This window comes from Aulonocara stuartgranti (assembly GCF_965226115.1).
Source record: "Aulonocara stuartgranti genome assembly, chromosome: 2".
NCBI classification, from domain to species: domain Eukaryota; kingdom Metazoa; phylum Chordata; class Actinopteri; order Cichliformes; family Cichlidae; genus Aulonocara; species Aulonocara stuartgranti.
Window position 1 is genome coordinate 27,249,151 of NC_138940.1, and position 17,484 is coordinate 27,266,634.

The following is a 17,484-nucleotide window of genomic DNA, read 5'->3' on the forward strand; positions in this document are numbered from 1 at the left end:
AGAGTAAATCAAAAACATGCTCTGGGGATATTTTTAAGACTAAAAGCTGGGATACAGCTTCCACCTGGAAGATTTCTGCTCGGAGAACATTTGACTTCTTTGTACTGTAGTGGGGCTGTGACATTGAGCACTATAGTTTCAACTGTCAGCAGTTAAATGATAACAGTAAATAGCTCTGCGCTCCCTGCTTCAGCTGTGTTGGATCATTTTCCATCTAAATGTATCACATTTAGAATATTGATTGGTAGAGAAGATGATGGAAAGAGACAGCGGGATTTTTTTCATCATGTCATCAATGCCTTGGTGTGGTGATAGATATTGCACGAAATGCTAAAATCTTCTGTCTCATCATGATAGATTTCAAGAGGTGGCGGCTCCAGCTCTTGTGACAAAATCTAGCCGGAAGTGAATATCTTGTGTGAATTTTTCTTCACACGTCAAACATAAAAAGTGCCTTCACACTTTCAGAAGACTCGGTCATATTTACGTCATCTTTCATAAATGTTTTATTATTATTTATTTATCTTGTTATCCTGTTGTCTCTCCAGACTGACAAAATAAAGTAATGCAAAAAGGTAGCTCAGTGAATTAAACAGTGTTAGAGCAGGATGACACAGCAGAGATGAAAGAAGAATGAACAGGCAACTGTCCTCCTGATGTCTGAGCTCCTCTCCCATACAGACTGATCAGTTCCAGCTTTGCAACAGTAACTGGTCACAACGGGCCTGTCAAGCTTTGGATTTATAGGTATACAGTGCATCTTAACTGTTTGTGTGTTCATGTCTTTTCAGACAGAGCTTTAGGACAGGATTATCTGCCCTGATTAAGCTGCAGTTGTTAGCATGGCTGGATAACTAGCCTAAGACACTGTAAAAGGCAGAAGAGTTACAGCTAACACCACCCTAAACAGACCCTTATTTGTGGGCTTGGGGGTTACGTTTAAAAAATCCCATTGATGATTTTCACAGAATTGTATTGACACACCTGGAGTGAATACAAATGAATGCTAACGGAGTTCAGGGGCTATTAAGTAGCAATTATTTTACTAGATCTGGGAAGGATGAAATCGAATAGAGTGACGCTCCTAGTAGCACACGTTCCAGCCGTGTATTCCAGCCGTAACCCTAGCCTTATACCTAACGTCAACCACCACCTTAATCGTGTTAGATAGTTTCTTCCAAAGCGATTTAAATAAAATAAACGTACATGTGTAGATTCATTCCAAATGGTTCTCATGTTTCCTCATTTTTCCCAACTCGTAATATAGGGACGCGTTGGGTGGCCGAAAGCGTAATATACCGACGATTTGTCAAGTAGTGTAAAATGTTACACTTTGGGAGTGAAAACGTGCTGGCTGTTTGCACATTTCCATAATATGATATAAATGAGGTGTGTTTCAATAATTTTACACAGTATAGCATAGGGCTGTTCGATATAACGATAAATATCGGATGACGATATAAAAACGTCTATCTTTCATTTTACGCTATCGTTTGTTTCGTGGTGTCATAAAATAAACTGTTTACGGCAATATTTTTTCATCGTTTTGATGGTCACTGTAGTGGCTATATTAATTTCTTATTCTCTTATATTGAATATAACCACACTACAGACGGACAAGCGACTGTTTTTATGCATTGTCGTTAGCAACAACGACGGTAAAACCATCGCGTATCCGCTTGTTTATTTTCCACATAAACCTTTCACAATAAAGCTCAAGATCCTGTTTACACTTTTCAAAATAAACTGAATCACGTGAAAGAGTATGCAGTGTTTACGGATGAGAAGCAAAAAAGAGCTGCCAGGTGCTAAAAAATAAACCTTAGACTCAAACGTTAGAACAGGCTTTTCCCCGCAGCACGCCGTGTAATAAATACTCACATAGAAAACAGAGGCCGTTTACAGCTTATGTCTAAAAATGTATAGTTTCATGCATCGGTTAAAACACTCGACTCCAGCTACATGACGCTCAGCTGGAAACACTTTACACAAGTCGAGCTGCCCGAGATTCACAGAATTTTCAGAAAATGTAAAATTTTTGTGATTTTATATCGTTATCCGGACAATAGATGTCTTATATCGGGATATGAGATTTTGGTCATATTGCACAGCCCTAGTATAGCATTTTAGCTAATTATACCTGCTTATTTTATGTATAGTAGTTGACTGGCTATAACTTCAAAAGAACAAAAGGCTGCTTTTTCATGACTGATCAACTGGTCTTTATAGATGTTGACATTTGAAATATTTCTGTTGTTGCTGTTTCATGTAATACTAAAGGTTTCCCTGAAATTAAAAAGTCAAAAATAGCAGCAACAACCAACTCACGAAGCTAATGTCAGGCATTAGCGACAGGTAAAATTTTCATTCCAGCCAGCAAAATGTCATCAAGTATGCCTGCTTTTGTTTTTAAAGGGCCAGTTACTTCAAAAGTGCTACGAACACGGCAGCTCTGACATCCACACTGAGCTAACTGAACCTGAAAATCCCAATTTGTTTTCTTTTGTCAAACATGCACCATTTCTTATGACTGCTTACAGTTTGTTCTTCCCATTCATCATTTCTTGACTACTTTGCTGTGCTTAAGGAAAGGTTGCGTCTACTAGACAACAACGGTAAGCTCCAAGACGAAGGGACATAAGAGCAAGCTAAAAACATATAAGGAAGAGGTATAGAATGAAGTGAAATAGGAAAGAAGGAGAGACAGAGACTCATAAATCAAGTAGAGGTGAGATTGCTGAATCAGGGTTGATTGTGCCTGGGAGAGACAATAAAGCCTGTAATCATCTGTCTCTGCTGCACAGAACTGGCAATTATCTGCCCATACCTGACCGCCAGAACAGAAAGGGCAAGATCCATCTACCTTCACCCTATCACCCTATAGAGCTCCAGCTTTTAAGGGGAAATTCATGTACTGACGCAAGCTGAAAGCAAAGAAGAAGAAAAAAAGAAACTCCAGGAGTACTATTGATATTGAGAAGAAGTGTTGCTGGGATAGTCTTTTTTCATGTATGAAATGTAGTGGGTTGAATCAAAGTAGCTGTTTGGATCTTTCATCTCGTTCCATCCACACACATATTAACACACACGCATAATGTATCCTGTCAATATATTACCTCAGATAAGAGGAGAGTAGCCACTCATTAGGCTGGTATAACACTGCCTACGGAGGCTCCATTTGCTTCCAGTGCAGTTCCTTCATCATAACGTCTGCTTTCAAACAGCTGTCTGATATTGGCATTTAGGGTACAAATTTCCCTCCATTTCCCTCCAATACATCTGAGCCTGAAGCATATGGACCATCACTCTCCGGCTGAAAGCACTGCACTGAGGCCTAAAAGCATTTTTTGCCAGTCCAATAACAGAGCCAAATGAATAGTGTGGCTGTAATTAATCTTTTCTATTGACTGAATAAAACCTCTTGGTGGAACTCAGCTATGTGATTTTTCCCCCCCCCTCTGTAGCGCTGTGTGTTTTCCATCCCTAATAGAAGAGTTTGGAGAATAATTGCAAAGTTGCTTCCAGTATTATGAATGATCAATGCTTTTATAAAACACAAATTAAAAGGCAAAAAAGGCACTCAAGAAACTAATACATCGAAGCAGGTGCTTTGTAGCAAACATGAGCCTGAAGCAGAGCAGAGGGTCAGCTGTGATTTCTGCTTGTTTGTTCATTTCGCTGATTGCATACTTCAAAGTCAGAAATCTGTCACAGCCACCTGCATGCAGGGACATAATTTAGACTTTTTAATAATTAATTACAATCCTCAGACAAAAATTAAAAAAGAGAGACCCAGAGCACTGTGACAGATTAAGGTGTTGAACATGCTACTTCTATCCTCCGAAGGAGGACATCTTAAGCTCATTTAATAATAATAATAATAATAATAATAATAATAATAATAATAATAATAATAATAAGCAATTATAAAAAAAATAATAAATTGATGTGATGCTGACCTATAGTGTCACAATATAATCAGCAAGCCGTCGGCTAAAAGCGACTAACTGCTCACCATACCTCCCACTCACATGAGTCAGCTGTAAGTCAGAGCATGAGAACTACAAGGTTAGTACGTGAGCAGAACTTTAAATAGTTTCCTGAAACCGAGAGATAGATTCAAGTTTGAAAAGTTAAGTAAAAAACTTTGAAATTAAAGTACTTACAATGTAAAGAAACATTGTGAAAGCACAATGTTTCTTTACATTGTGCTTTCAAGGAGCCAGACTTTCCTGTACTGTTTTAAAGGGGTCTTGAACAATAGTACAATAGTTCTTCAGACTTTCTGAAGATCTTTCAGAGTTTTTCTCAGGATACTCTAGGCCTTGTACCCGACCATTTCCAGAGATTTGTTTTAAAGATTTTTTTTAACTGTGACCTATCAGTCCTTCAAACAAAAGAGGCATCTAACGCAAGGGATGAACCTGTGTTTTGTCCAAACATAAAAGAAAACTTGTATCTTTAGAAGAACTGCCAGACCTATAAATACTATCTACACCAGATAAACAATATCTACAAGTCGTATCCTTTACAAACAGGAAAGAAATCCAGGACCTGACACAGGACTTGAGAAATGCATCTAGGTTGTCACTGGATCCATCTAATGTTCACCTAAGCCTTAAAAATGGTCTCAGTGGAGGGTGGTTGTCAATAAACCATTCCTAAGGGAAGGAAACAGGGATAAAAGACTGACATTTGCCAAATTACACAAGAACTGGACTGAACATCCATGGCAAGAGGTCTGATGAATCCAAATCTGATGTTTTCAGTTAAAATCCTCATCAATATGTATGGAGCAGGTCAGGAGAGAGCTACAACCGTGAGTTTACAGAAATCTGCAAAACATGGTGGAGGCTCCGTCATGCTTTGAAAATGCAGAGAGTTGTCTGTCAGCTCTCTTTTGCTCCAGAGAGGTAAAAAAATCATGCACCCTTGAAGACCATTTCCTCAGTCACTCCTCTTGGTTTAGCCAGCAGTCAGTGTCCATATTGCCAAGGGAGCTGCACTACCTGATAAGCAGAGGTAGAGGTTCTCTGACACATCTGTCTGCTTGATGAGCCAAGTGTCAAAGCCCCCCAAAGTGCTGGATGGAGTGCATCAATAAACGACTTTAATCCCCTCCTGGGGCCAATGTCCTCCCCCTAATAAGGGATCGTCTTACACCACTGGCAGAAAGGAGAGAGGTAAAAGTGACTTGGCAGGGGCTTCAGCACGGGGATGTACTGTACACTGGGAATTGTCTGTACACAGGTAAAAGGCTGTAAATCAAACGCGCCTGCTGTTGCCTTAATTGCAGGACGGAATTGGTGTTTTGTTTCCTCCTCCTCCTTATTTTCCCTCGCTCCTTTGCCCTCTATCGCCCTTTTTCACTCTTTAGTCTATATGTCTGTTTGTTATCACTCTCGTCCTATAACACCGCCTCTGTTTTTATTTTCTCTTTTTTATCTCAGGCTATTTTGCCCACCTCCGCTATGTATCCCACTCTGCCCCAGACGGTCTAACTTGCCAGACAGAAGCGGAAAAGCAGAAGGATGGGGGACGGGCAGTATTGGTTGTGCTGAAGGACGAGTGGGTTGCTAGCATCCGCAGGGAAGATCCAATGAGTGTCCTAGTCAGAGTGACCCTAATTAACCACATATTATCTGCAGGCTGTGTGGAGGATTAAGGCCCTCAGCTCTAGACCCTACAGGCCTGGAGACCCATAGACAGAGACTCTCTGCTAAAGCACACTTCATATTCTGCCTCAAAGCAAGACAGAGAGAGAGGTGGGGGCGTGAGGCAGGACCATGAAAAAATAGAACCAAAGAAAAGCAGAAATCTTGCTGAAGGGAAGACAGGTGGCTTGAAGCACATCTGTGGGTCAGGACCTTTCTATAATGAGCAAATAAACAAGACAAATAAAAAAAAAGTGCAGGAGGAATATGTAGTGACTGTTACTGACACCTTCACAAAGAGGAAGACATAATTTGGCTTTGTCTGTCATATCCCGAACATATCCATTCCCCCCTCTGCCCAGGTGGTGTTTGAATAAATTGAAGTTTTTGTAGGAGGAGGGGATCATTATTCTACGGAGAGATAATGAGCTCATTTTCTCACCTGACATTAAAAATCCCAGAAATGAACACTTGGCTACATTGACAGGTTGTCATATACACGGCGTCAACAAGGCAATGCAATCTGGGAACTACAGAGAACCCTCATTGACACAAACAATAAGCAGCCCCCACAGGCAGGCAGAGACTCTGATTTCTGTAGAAAACATTTTAGTAGCAGCTGTGACATACCTCATTTCAGATGAAAGACGAGCCAATATCAACAACAAGATTAAACAGGAGATTAACTGACACCAAGCAGCCAACTGTTTGAAGAATCCAAAGGTTATAGCTCATAGAGCATGCCGTCTCTTAAAGCATAATAGTTATTACCAGTGTTATGAGCTGCTGGTGAATTTATTTCACATTTACATAACAGCCAAACCACTGTATAAAATAGTGCAGTGTTAACAGTTCAAGCATTTACAGGGCTTTCATGAAGCATTACAGGGTAAATCTATCCCTTACTAACCCTGCTGTTCGTCTGCCATTCTGAGTCACTGCAACATGTTTCCGTGATGTAATTCCGGCTCTAAGTCCCGAGTCGAGGCTCGCGCTGTCACCTACCTCGGTCGGTGTCGTAGAGGTAGACGAACTTCTGCCATTTGTAGTGAGAGAGGAGGCTGAGGACAGCACCCCGGAGGGCAGGTCGCATCTGGATGACAAACTGCACCTCATTATCGGTGGGGTAACTGGGTGTGACAAAGGAGGTGTGCAAAGCGCCGCAGAACGAGGTCAAGGTGTTCATGGACTTCTTGTCGTAGAATCCGAAGATGGCGTACACCCCGCGGGAGAACTGAGAGCAAACTGCAGGGACAGCAAAGTACATGAAGGACACGAGTTAAAAAAAAACATGATCATTCTCCGCAAGAACACTTTATTTTGGATACTTGACCCCTCAATAATATCCAATCGAGGGTTCGTATGACTCTAAAGGAAGCTCAGCGCACTTGATAAATTGTTAACAACATAAATAGCTTAAGAGTCAGAATCTTAATGTTGTTGTCTTTGTTTTTTTTTTTTACGATGTAGCTTCAAAAAATACATTGATTTCTCAATTTCTTTCAAATCATTATTAAGCGTTGTTAAACCCAAATTAAAAAAAATTAAATCAAACTTTCTTTGTCTTTTGTGCCAGCATTGTTGAGATTTTAAAAATAAGCAATACAACGTCTGCAACGTTCTCATATCTTATAGAATGAACAATCAAATATATCGACACGGCTAATTCAGAGTAGGTTTGGAGAGAACTCAATAGTGTACCTATTGTGAGTTACAAACTGGGGAACTTGAATTTTCTGAACAGTAAAAGCCGGCCAATAAAAGACCCTAAAAGCCTTTGTGGCTAAAATTATTACCCATTATTTTATAAGCTGTTTCGAGTCCTCTGGCTTTAGATTAACCCCTTAATTTTGAAAACAATCTAGAAAGGAATCAATATAAAACAATTCCTAGCGTTGCCTCCCCAAAATGCTTTCACATTTCTTGTAAACCTGGTATGCAACCTGTCTTACCACTAGTTCCTCCCTTGAGGTCCTTGCAAGAGTTATTAAAAGCAATTTTTAAGAAAGTAACCTATGACTGTGTGCACACGGAGTGTTTGTTGTGTTTTATATTTGTTCCATCAGTAATGGCAGATGGAGAAAGATTTGGTAGCTCCAGTTTCTCCCGTCAGTACGTCAAAGTATACTTTGATAAGATGCTGAACCCCAAACTGCCCCTGTTCCAGTGATAGGTAAAAGCATTTTTAATTTGAATGCTGATTTGTCTATTTCAAGTCTCACCCTGAAGTAGTGATACAAAAAAGGGGACTTAAAAAAATCTTCCTGTGAATACTTATGTACGGAGGCTGCAGTTGATCTGTATTGAGCCTTTACATGTTTTCCTGTGGCTTAAGGGGTAACGTTCATTAAGTATGGAGACAGCATTCTATCTGAAGGGGAACAGATCCAGTGGTAGTGGTTCAGAAATGCAAGAATTGCAGCATTTCTGTGTGTCTGCGTGGCAGTCAAGTGATAGAAACATCACGCCATTCACTCAAGGTCTCCCGCACCCACTAGGAGCTCCCACCGGTTATCGCTTTGCTCCCTCTTCCACGGTGAACGACTTACTGCAGCATTCACAGCAGCTGTGTGCACCGCTGCTGCCTGTCGTCGCTTCTGTTGCCTCCCACGGAAGAGCTGAAAAAGACAACTCTTTGTGCCTCGAGTGCCAAGTGAATCTAGTTTCATTTTCAGTGACCTTACACACATGTTTGTGTTTCAACAACTCCACACAGTGTTTGCTATTCTCCAATGTGCGCTGCATGATGAGAAGTATTGGGTCACACCTCTTGGTGTTTTCAGGCCCATTTCCACAGTGTATAAAGTGAACGCCAAGCCATGCGGTTTGTCTTTACAAATATTTGTGAAAGAATGGGTCGTTTTAAAGAGGTCACCGAATTCGAGCCATGGATGGGGTGGATCAAGTGATATATCTCAGTCACAAAGTAGGAGACCACATAATGTTACAGAGCTGAGGTGCATAGTGTCCCAAACCTCCTCTGGCATTAACATCAGCACAAAAACCGTACGCCAAGAGCTTGGTAGTATGCGTTTCAATGGCCAGTCAACTCCTGTACAGTAGGTGTGATGTGGCCCAGGATTTTTGTCTCTTAGTATCACAGTGTTTCAGTTTCATATCTAATGTGAACAGAGTCAAAACAAAAAGACAAAACAGTTTTAAGACGTGCAAATGAGGATCACATTTCAATAGACTGACCCAGAAGGTCAGCTTCTGAGGGAAAAAAACAACCACTTTAACTAGATGCACAAAAAAGACCCTGTTTTATAAGACTGCTATCTAAGGAGACCAAAGGTGGAACTTAAAGAAAATAAACAGTTACACAATCATTTTCACTCCAACATCTCAGTAGCACCAGTAGCATTTTTGATCAGCAACATTTCTTGAGAGACGTTTTGATTTGTTTGTGTATTCATCGCGCACTCTGGCGGGATTGGCGTAAATTGTTAGGCAGGGGCAACTTCCATTCACTCAGAAGCCATTAATGTGTAAACTAATATTTAGAGCTACAGGTGTGTTTTGCTTTCCTACCCTATCATGAATGACTGTTCACTTATTCTGATTGACTCTCAAGCGTTCCCGCTGGGTAATCAAGCATTCTTAACATCCGTAAACACTTTGAATATTCCAGAGGATGATGGGAAGGAAAAGGACGGGGAGGAAAGCTCTAGCCAATCTTATGTAATGGCTATGTTAAAAATTTATTTTTGATTGGCTAATGGACAAAAAAATATAAGTCATATGATGGGGAAACATCAGATATCGCTTTGGCTCTTGCTCACTTCTTTAAATAATCTCTGGTAGTATTCTTTAAACTGAAAACAAAACAGAAATCCATCACCAAAGTGACAGTTGGCATTTTGTGTGTCCATCTTAATCAAGGAGAAGATGCAATCACAAACACAAAATAACTTGTTTTCCTTTTCTTGTGCCCGCAAGGACTCATCTGACTTTGTAAAGAACTGTGCTACAGCATGCACAAACCTTTCTGATGCTCAGAGGACAACACAACAGCGCTTATGTATTTGACTCTTTAGCACAATTGCTGTGTGAATAAGAGATCTGCTGGGATTTTCCTCATCCTCTTTAATTCTGTTCCCTCCCCTATCTGTCCTGGTACAGACACCTCGTTCAAGGTATAAGCAGTCTCAGTCTCACACACACCACAGGCAGGCACGTGCACGGATGCAGAGTCGCAAGCACGTACGCACACAGCCGCGACGCAGCTCCTTGATAAGTGAATCAACAGATGGACAGCAGTATTGTGGGTAAGTGCTGCTGGGTAAGTGGTGCAATCTCCCACAATGAATGGGAGCCAGTAGGAGTTCCAGCTCTCGTCGAGGCCCACTTTTCTCTGCACTCCCTCTTAATTTGGCCCGGTACTGACACAGAACCTATCCTACGGGACCAGATCTGGCAGCCTCTTTCTCTCTGCTCAGCTGTCCTCTTCTTATTAGGTTGAGCTTGAGCAAGCCTAAGTTTCAATAACATGTATGTCCATGCAATCCCTTCTCGCTCTGCTCACACTGGTCTTTTTTGCTCTCATCTTCTTCCACGGTTTGTCCCCTCACAGAAGTGCAAAGCTCTGTGTTGCGTTGATCCCATGAGGGTAGGTTCTGCTAAAAACTGATATACTGCTTTTTTGGGGGGAGACATGCACCAGTTACGCACACTGCAACAGATCTGCCAGCATCCTCAAACTCCACCCCTTAGATATAATTCACAGTGAACTCTTCTGCTTCAAGAGCTCCACACTCTTTTCCTCAGTCTCTCCGTACTGTCCACCTCCGGAGTCATGTTGCGTTCCAGATACCTCAGAAGTCTGATGTCGGAACAGGATTTGTTTTGGCCTTTAGCATGGTGGAGCCATTATTACTAACAGTACGGGCCAACTAAAGATGGCACCTTAAGGCTTAGAGGTGTCCACAGTGTGTCCTCTCTCCATCCCATCACTACCAGCTGCTCACTACAGTTTTTCCTTCCTACTTTTACCAAGTGGATCCTTATAGGGGTCATTGTTGGGCATTTTCTCTGTACTATTGTGGGGTCTTTATCTTACAATAAAGCACCTTGAGGTGACTGTTGTTGTGATTTAGCACTGTGTAAATAAAATTGAATTGTTCATGTAGCATAGCCTGAAGATGAGCTGCAACCCCTTAAAGGATGATTCTGGAAAAGAAACATCATCTCATCAAAAAATTATCCCTTTTCCCCCCAATTTTTACAATCTGCTGTGAGAAAATAGCAACGAGCAACTTGCTTTTTAACTCGGTGCAGAAGGATGAAAAAACAAAGTCGTGTTTGCTCTTATCATCAACAGCAGGGAACTCACAAAAGGGATGAGTAAGTGGGTTTTTTTCTTAAATCAAGGCACCGGCTTTTGTGCGATATTGTAACTTTCTTTTTGTTTTACATTTCGTTGTTGAAAGCGGAACCAATTTCCTACATCGCTACTTTGCCAATAACTTTAATTAATTTAATTTGAATGCATTTTTTAATAATACTAATATTTTAAGAGTGAATAACAAGACAGTGGAGCAGCAGAGCACATACAGCACATTGGGATTTTTGTTTGCAGCAGCCAGAGAGCAATCAGTAGAAACACCGATCAAGCTGGTTCTTTGCAGTGAAAGGGAAATTCATTTGGACAAACTTGTGGGAATCTCTTGCTGTCTCAACACAAAGAACTTGTTGCATCAGTATTTCTTAACCTTCTAGTATCAAGATGCCCCTCGTGTGTGATTCTGAAGAGACAAACTCAAATCCGAGTAGTGTCATACACCTCTCCATACGGCACTTCTCTCCACGTCCTTCACTGTCTAACTCCGCTCTCTTGTCCTCCGTCCTCGCCACCTTATTTGACCTCTTCTTTTGTTGCCTGTGTTTTTTCTTTCGCCCCAGCCATCTGGTCATCCCCCAAAGCACACATCTTCTTCAAGCATGGCAGGATCTCTTTCCACCTGAGCGCCTCCCTCTTTCCACACTCGAATTGTTCCCTCCCCATATTATTGCCCCCAGTCCATCAGTGGACCGAAGATTGGTGTTGGGGAAAGAAAAAAAAAAAACATGGTACAGTCAGGGGACAGGGCTACTGTGGAGAAATGTCCTGCCCTCAGCTTTATGTCTCTGTAATTAAATAAACGTGATAGAAATGTTTTGCTCCGCTTGGAAATAAGCGGCCTGTCTCCAACTCTGAAGAAATAACACATCAGATAATAAGATTCAGTGGTTCTGTGTCACCTTGAGTTTCAATAATACTAATTTATTCAAGAGTCCTCAGACAGCTGTGTGCATGTAGAGTCATTATAGGAGCTTGTATGAGGACTGTGTGGTAAACAAGACTACATAGATAACTCCCTCTCATCTGCTCCCTCTCTTTTCTTCATTCTCCAATCTCATTTGCCCCTCTTTTTTCATTTTTTTCTTCCTCTGCAGCTAACTGTGCCTCCACCCCCCACCCCGTCACCCACCCACTCCCCCTTCCTGCTGCAGGGAACCATGCATCCCATCTCCAGTTCACTGGTCAAACACACACAGTGTGCCGCCCTCATTCCCTTCCATAATCAGGACAGTCGCTAGTGCTACAGGGATGTTACATTTCTGATGCATCACTTGAGATGCCTGGCCTGGAATGCTCGTTCAGAGGGATATGTGGTGTCCTGTAGGCACGCACGGCTAATTCATAAAAAAGAAAAAAGGAAAAAAAACAACCTTTTTTCTCTTTTGTGGCCCACAAGCCAGGGTCTTGCACTGCCTTGGGACGGTGTGCGGTGCAGAGGGTTGCAGCAAAGGGTAAATGTCATTGCTGATTGTATCGTTTTAGCTGTTTTCCATTTTTCCACATTCTCACTTTCTCTCTTTGGCTTCGTTCTTTCTTCTCTCAGCCAGTTGTCCTCCATTTCCTGCCTGTGTCTGGATCTCCTTCTGCCTCTGGTCCCCCCACTCGCACCCCCCACTGTCGCCTGCCTACATCAGGACCAGTCAGTCCTGCTCTGAAAAAGGGATGCTGTCACAGGGAGATAGCTTGTAAGTGCCCTGGGGAATTGCATCGAGTCTTGTCATATAGAGATGTGAAGTGCCTCAAACCGTTAACACAAATGGTAGAGCCGGATTCAAGAACTACTCAACTGCAGTGGTGCTGCGAAACGTTAAAAGGAAGCTGTTACTAGTCCTGCTGAATCAACGTCTCCAATCTATTTAGACTTCACATGATCTGCTGGGCTAAATGACACCAGTGCACACACTGAAAAAAAGAAAGTATGCGGTATAAACACTCACACGCTTCAATACAGCTGTAGTGGGTATTCGAACAGGGCTATATTTTTTACATTACTGATATGTGACTCGTAATGATGTCAAACAATCATGCTGCTGTTTAACAAGGCTCTGTACTGTGTGGTCGAGAGCTGAGTCCTGTGAAAACACAAGCTAAAGAAAATGGCAATACGACTACAGGAAAACAGTAAAAAAACAACAACATGATAATAACACAGAAAACACCAGAGAATACAGAATCAATCAGTATACCTCAGTGATACCGTGCCTTTATAACTTCGGTAAAAGTACCGAAGGAGTTTCTGGCTGCTGAGAAGTGATTCTATGCATAAAGGTATGATCCTTTTGCACAAAACTGTGGTAGTAATTTGCATATTTTTTAAATGTATATGCAATTTGCAGGGGAGGGGGAAAAAAGGACTTCGAGGCATTATAAAAGATAGCATGCTGACATTAAGTCAGCATGCTTGCTAATTCTCAAGGATACGCTGAATGTAAAGAGGAACGCTGGGAATCCCCTTTGCTAAATATACCTCCTCTGCCGTGTAGGAAGCAGCTATACATGTGTCCTGAAGCATGTATGTGAGTGTTAGTCTGGTGGAGTGCATGATGGATGATACAGGGATGAAGATCCCAGCCTACGGATACTTTTTCACCCTTACCCTTGAGCCCACCCACCTAGAGATCTGTCTTGAAGACAAGCAAACACACACACATATACATGAAAATCAGTATGGAAAGTATTTTCCTTCACCTTGGTAAAAGACATAATAAATAATGTAAATATACATATTTTTAGTATAATAAATATATATAACAAACTTGAACAAATAACTCCAAAACCACCAATGAACAGTTTCTCTCATGTGGTGCAACAGAGGGCTTTTGAAAAGCACACTAGCTGTTTCATATTGTAAGCATGTGTTACATCATGGTGCTCTTTATTATGTCTGAATAAATGAGTATAAGGTCCCAGTACTGGCCTCTCTGGGTGCAATTCTAGTTTGTATGTTTTGTTCTTTTTTCGTGACATTTGGTTTATTGCTAGTAATGATTTTTGGTGTCTACCACCTGTGAACATGCTAGTCGGTATAACTGGGAAAAATACCTTTCGCTAAAAGAACTTCAGAGATTGTCAATAGAAAATTGTACTTAGTAGTCAGTATAATCTTTTAATAATATAAGTTTGCATATGGTAGTGATAGGATGTGCGATCCTTAATAGTCTGCAAAGGCTTTGTGTGCATTCCAGAGTGCTCTGGCATTCACACCCACATCCTGGGAGCATGGGAGAGGTCGTACCTTGTCTTATTGTTTTATGGTAGGATAAACGTAGCTATGTCAAGTTTTAGTCTAAGTGCTTAGATGAACTGTTGGACTTCCAGACCAGCAGGTTTAGGGAAGTCGGTTATGGGGTCACACACTGACTCCATACCTACACCCACACACACACACACACATATACACATCCACATTCCAATGTAAGGAACAAACACCCACTGATGTATAAAATAAAGACCAGGGTAGTCTCAGAGCTGCGAGTCCCTGAGCCCTCACTCTTGTACGAGAGCTCTGGTGGCTGCCCTTGCTAGCAAGTGAACCTGTGTGTTTCTCCTCTCTGATTCTCAGCTGAAGAAGTGTTTTAGAATACATCTCTTGACAGAGATGTATATCGTACAGCTCTCAGTTAACAAAATGGTCTCAACGTAACTGATCTCACAGTTTTCAGTTTCAGTTTTCAGTTTTATTTGTCATATGCAAGTTAGCACAGGGTCAACATTGCAATGAAATGTGTTTGACGAGCAGCAGTCACTCAGCAGCATGATACAGTAGAAGAAAATATAATAAAATATAATAAAATAATAAAAAAAATAGAAAAATAGTAAGGAGCAAAATATTAAAGAGACATGGTAAAAGAGAAAAGATGACTAAATATATATGTATCTATAAATATAAATATATGTACACTAGTGATTAAATAAGAAAATATGACGGGAGGGCAGATGGGATATTGCACAGGAATGAGCAGCAGAAAATTACAGTATTGCACTTTTAAATATAAATATCAATAACAATAAAGTGGAGTGACCAGTGCAGATTAAACAGAGTACTTGTGAAGCTGCAGGTAGCTTCTGAGTGCGTCCTGTGGACTGTGTTGTGTGTGTTTAAGTGTTGTGGTTGAGGTGTCGTATGGCTTGGTGGTAAAAACTGTTTTTAAGTCTTGTAGTCCGAGCAGACAGACTCCTATAACGTCTGCCAGAGTCACAGTGCCATTTATGCTACAGGCTGCCATTATTGTTTTGAAAACTGTTTTGAACACTGTCATCACCATATCCCACGGCTTCATCTGAACAAATATTGTTCGGCCAAAGATGCATTATGATAAATTAATTTGAGAGTGATAGGGAGTACTACTGACAATAACTTGTCTCCTGTCTCCCTGTGCTTTCTTTCTTCTTTTCTTGCCACACGACGGCAGACGGCAGCTCCTCTCTGAGCCTGGTTCCACTAGAGGTTCCTTCATGTTAAAAGTGGGTTTTTCCTTCCCACCATGACAAAGTGCTTGTGCTTTGTAAATTGAATTGAAATGAACTGAGATTGAGCTCACATTACAATAAAATGCTGTTCTCAAGCAATCATATTAAACTGTCCAACTGATGCTCCCTGTCGCATTCTTGTGTTGTGTCTCCTGTATAATTATACACAGCGTTTAAGCAACTGTCACAAACTGACTGTCAAACCTAATCGGAATCTGTGTGTTCATGCACTGTTCTGTAAACGGCATTTAAAGATTCATATATCACACTTTCGTCACGTTAAGCTGCACCGAAGTGCGTCGTAAGGCAAATTCCTGACAGAAAATGGCTGTGTGCGTTTTATTGTATCTATAAAGTGTACACCACTGCAAACTGTAAAAACCCTGTGGATTTCCTATTTGTATGACACCTTAATAACAGCCACACACAAAAAGGCAACTGTCCAGTAACCTTAATGTTCAAATAAGCATTTATATCTATCAAAGTGATGTCTGACTGGCTGCCTGCAATCTTGGTTGTGCAACTTCTTAGCAAAGAACGTTTGTATTGTATTACAGCGTTCTCACAGAAGGATGATATCTGACCTAAAAAACAGTAGGTCCGAACAAGACACAGCCAGCTGTTCGGTGTTGTTATCTCAGACACAGGATTAAAATATCAGGAAATGTATCTCAGTTCATTTACATGACTGTTTCAAATATTGGCTAATTTATCTAATTAAATAAAAGTAGTTAAATACGAAAGTGATGGCTTTGATTTCAAGCATTTTTAAATAGGAAAACTAATACTAAAAAATAATAATGTACTAGTACTAATATTAAAAAATAGGACTCTGTGACAACTATATGAAACTGATTATGTTAATATGGTGTTACTGCAACAACCATGCTAAAAAAAAAAATCACTCATACATTTAAAATATGAATGATTAATTCTTATTTACTCAAAGTGGTGCTTATCATTTGGGCACAGATAAAGCAGGTATCGGGTTTTCTCCCTGTCAAATAATGTTTTAAAAAGAACTGAGCCAACGTCATTTCTAAGTCGAGCTCAGGTCCCGTTTATGGTCTGCATCCGAAGCCTTTGTGCCTTCGTTAATAACGCCTGACACATTAAAGCTTCAACTGCTGCGACTCAGAATGAAACAGTGAGCTGTGAAACTGACCAGGGGACCGGAGTCACTCAGGTTAAATCCGGAGTCCACGCACGTAGCATCACTAAGGTTCATTAACTATTGCTATATTTCCTCGTTTTTCTCTGCAGCCTTTCACCCATCAGCTCCCTCTCCTCTCCACCTGCCATCTTGGTGATATAGTCCTGTACTTGTGAGCATGGCCGGTGAACAAACCTCAAGGGACTCAATGACTCTCAACTCCATCTCCTTCTGACAGATATTTTCTGGTCCTACCATCATGCTTTTCTTTGAACACAGAACAACACACTGGGCTGAGAAGCACCGTGCGGGTCAAACAGACATACACTGCGTACACAGAGGACCTGGCCTGCGCATGCGGTGATGTCTTTATTATTGTGGCGATGCCATCTGCTCATTGTGATGCAGAGTATGGGAGCAGGAGGTTGCACGAGAGTGCTGTTCTTATGTTTAATGCGCTGGACATTTCTAAAGTTCAGATAACATTGTAGTGGCGGAGCTGGACGATTGGACAAGTTGCCGAGCATCTCTGGGAAAATCAGTTTGATAGCACTCAAGCGATACATGCAGAAATCTCACTTTGCCTGGCCCTGTCCACTGCATGTCATTTCCTTGACACATGCAATTAAGGACTATCTGTGGAAGCAGATAACAGAACTAAACCCTTGGCCCTCGCTTCACCTTGACAGCCATGCTCTGAGATACTGGCCCATTACATTGAACAAATAACAATCCCCTCTCTCTCAGGCTTGTGTAGTCTACCATTTGCTGCAATGCAGAGGCAAGAGGAGTGCTACAGGACTTGTCTTATCCTTTCAAAGATGATCGTTCCTTTCACCTTCAGAAGGATGTCACCGCTGTACAGA

General features: G+C 41.3%; 1 protein-coding gene across 5 annotated transcripts in view; it reads right to left on the bottom strand.

Moving 5' to 3' along the window:
- gria3b (glutamate receptor, ionotropic, AMPA 3b) overlaps positions 1-17,484 on the bottom strand; it is a 94,833-nt gene that overhangs the window by 62,297 nt on the left and 15,052 nt on the right. For all 5 annotated transcript variants that reach the window (XR_014270817.1, XM_082502655.1, XM_082502654.1 and 2 more), the window contains exon 3: positions 6,660-6,899. Coding sequence is in view for 4 of the 5 variants with exons in the window: in XM_082502655.1 (XP_082358781.1) it covers positions 6,660-6,899 (240 nt within the window). In the remaining variant the exon portion in view is untranslated. The remainder of the gene's footprint in view (positions 1-6,659; positions 6,900-17,484) is intronic.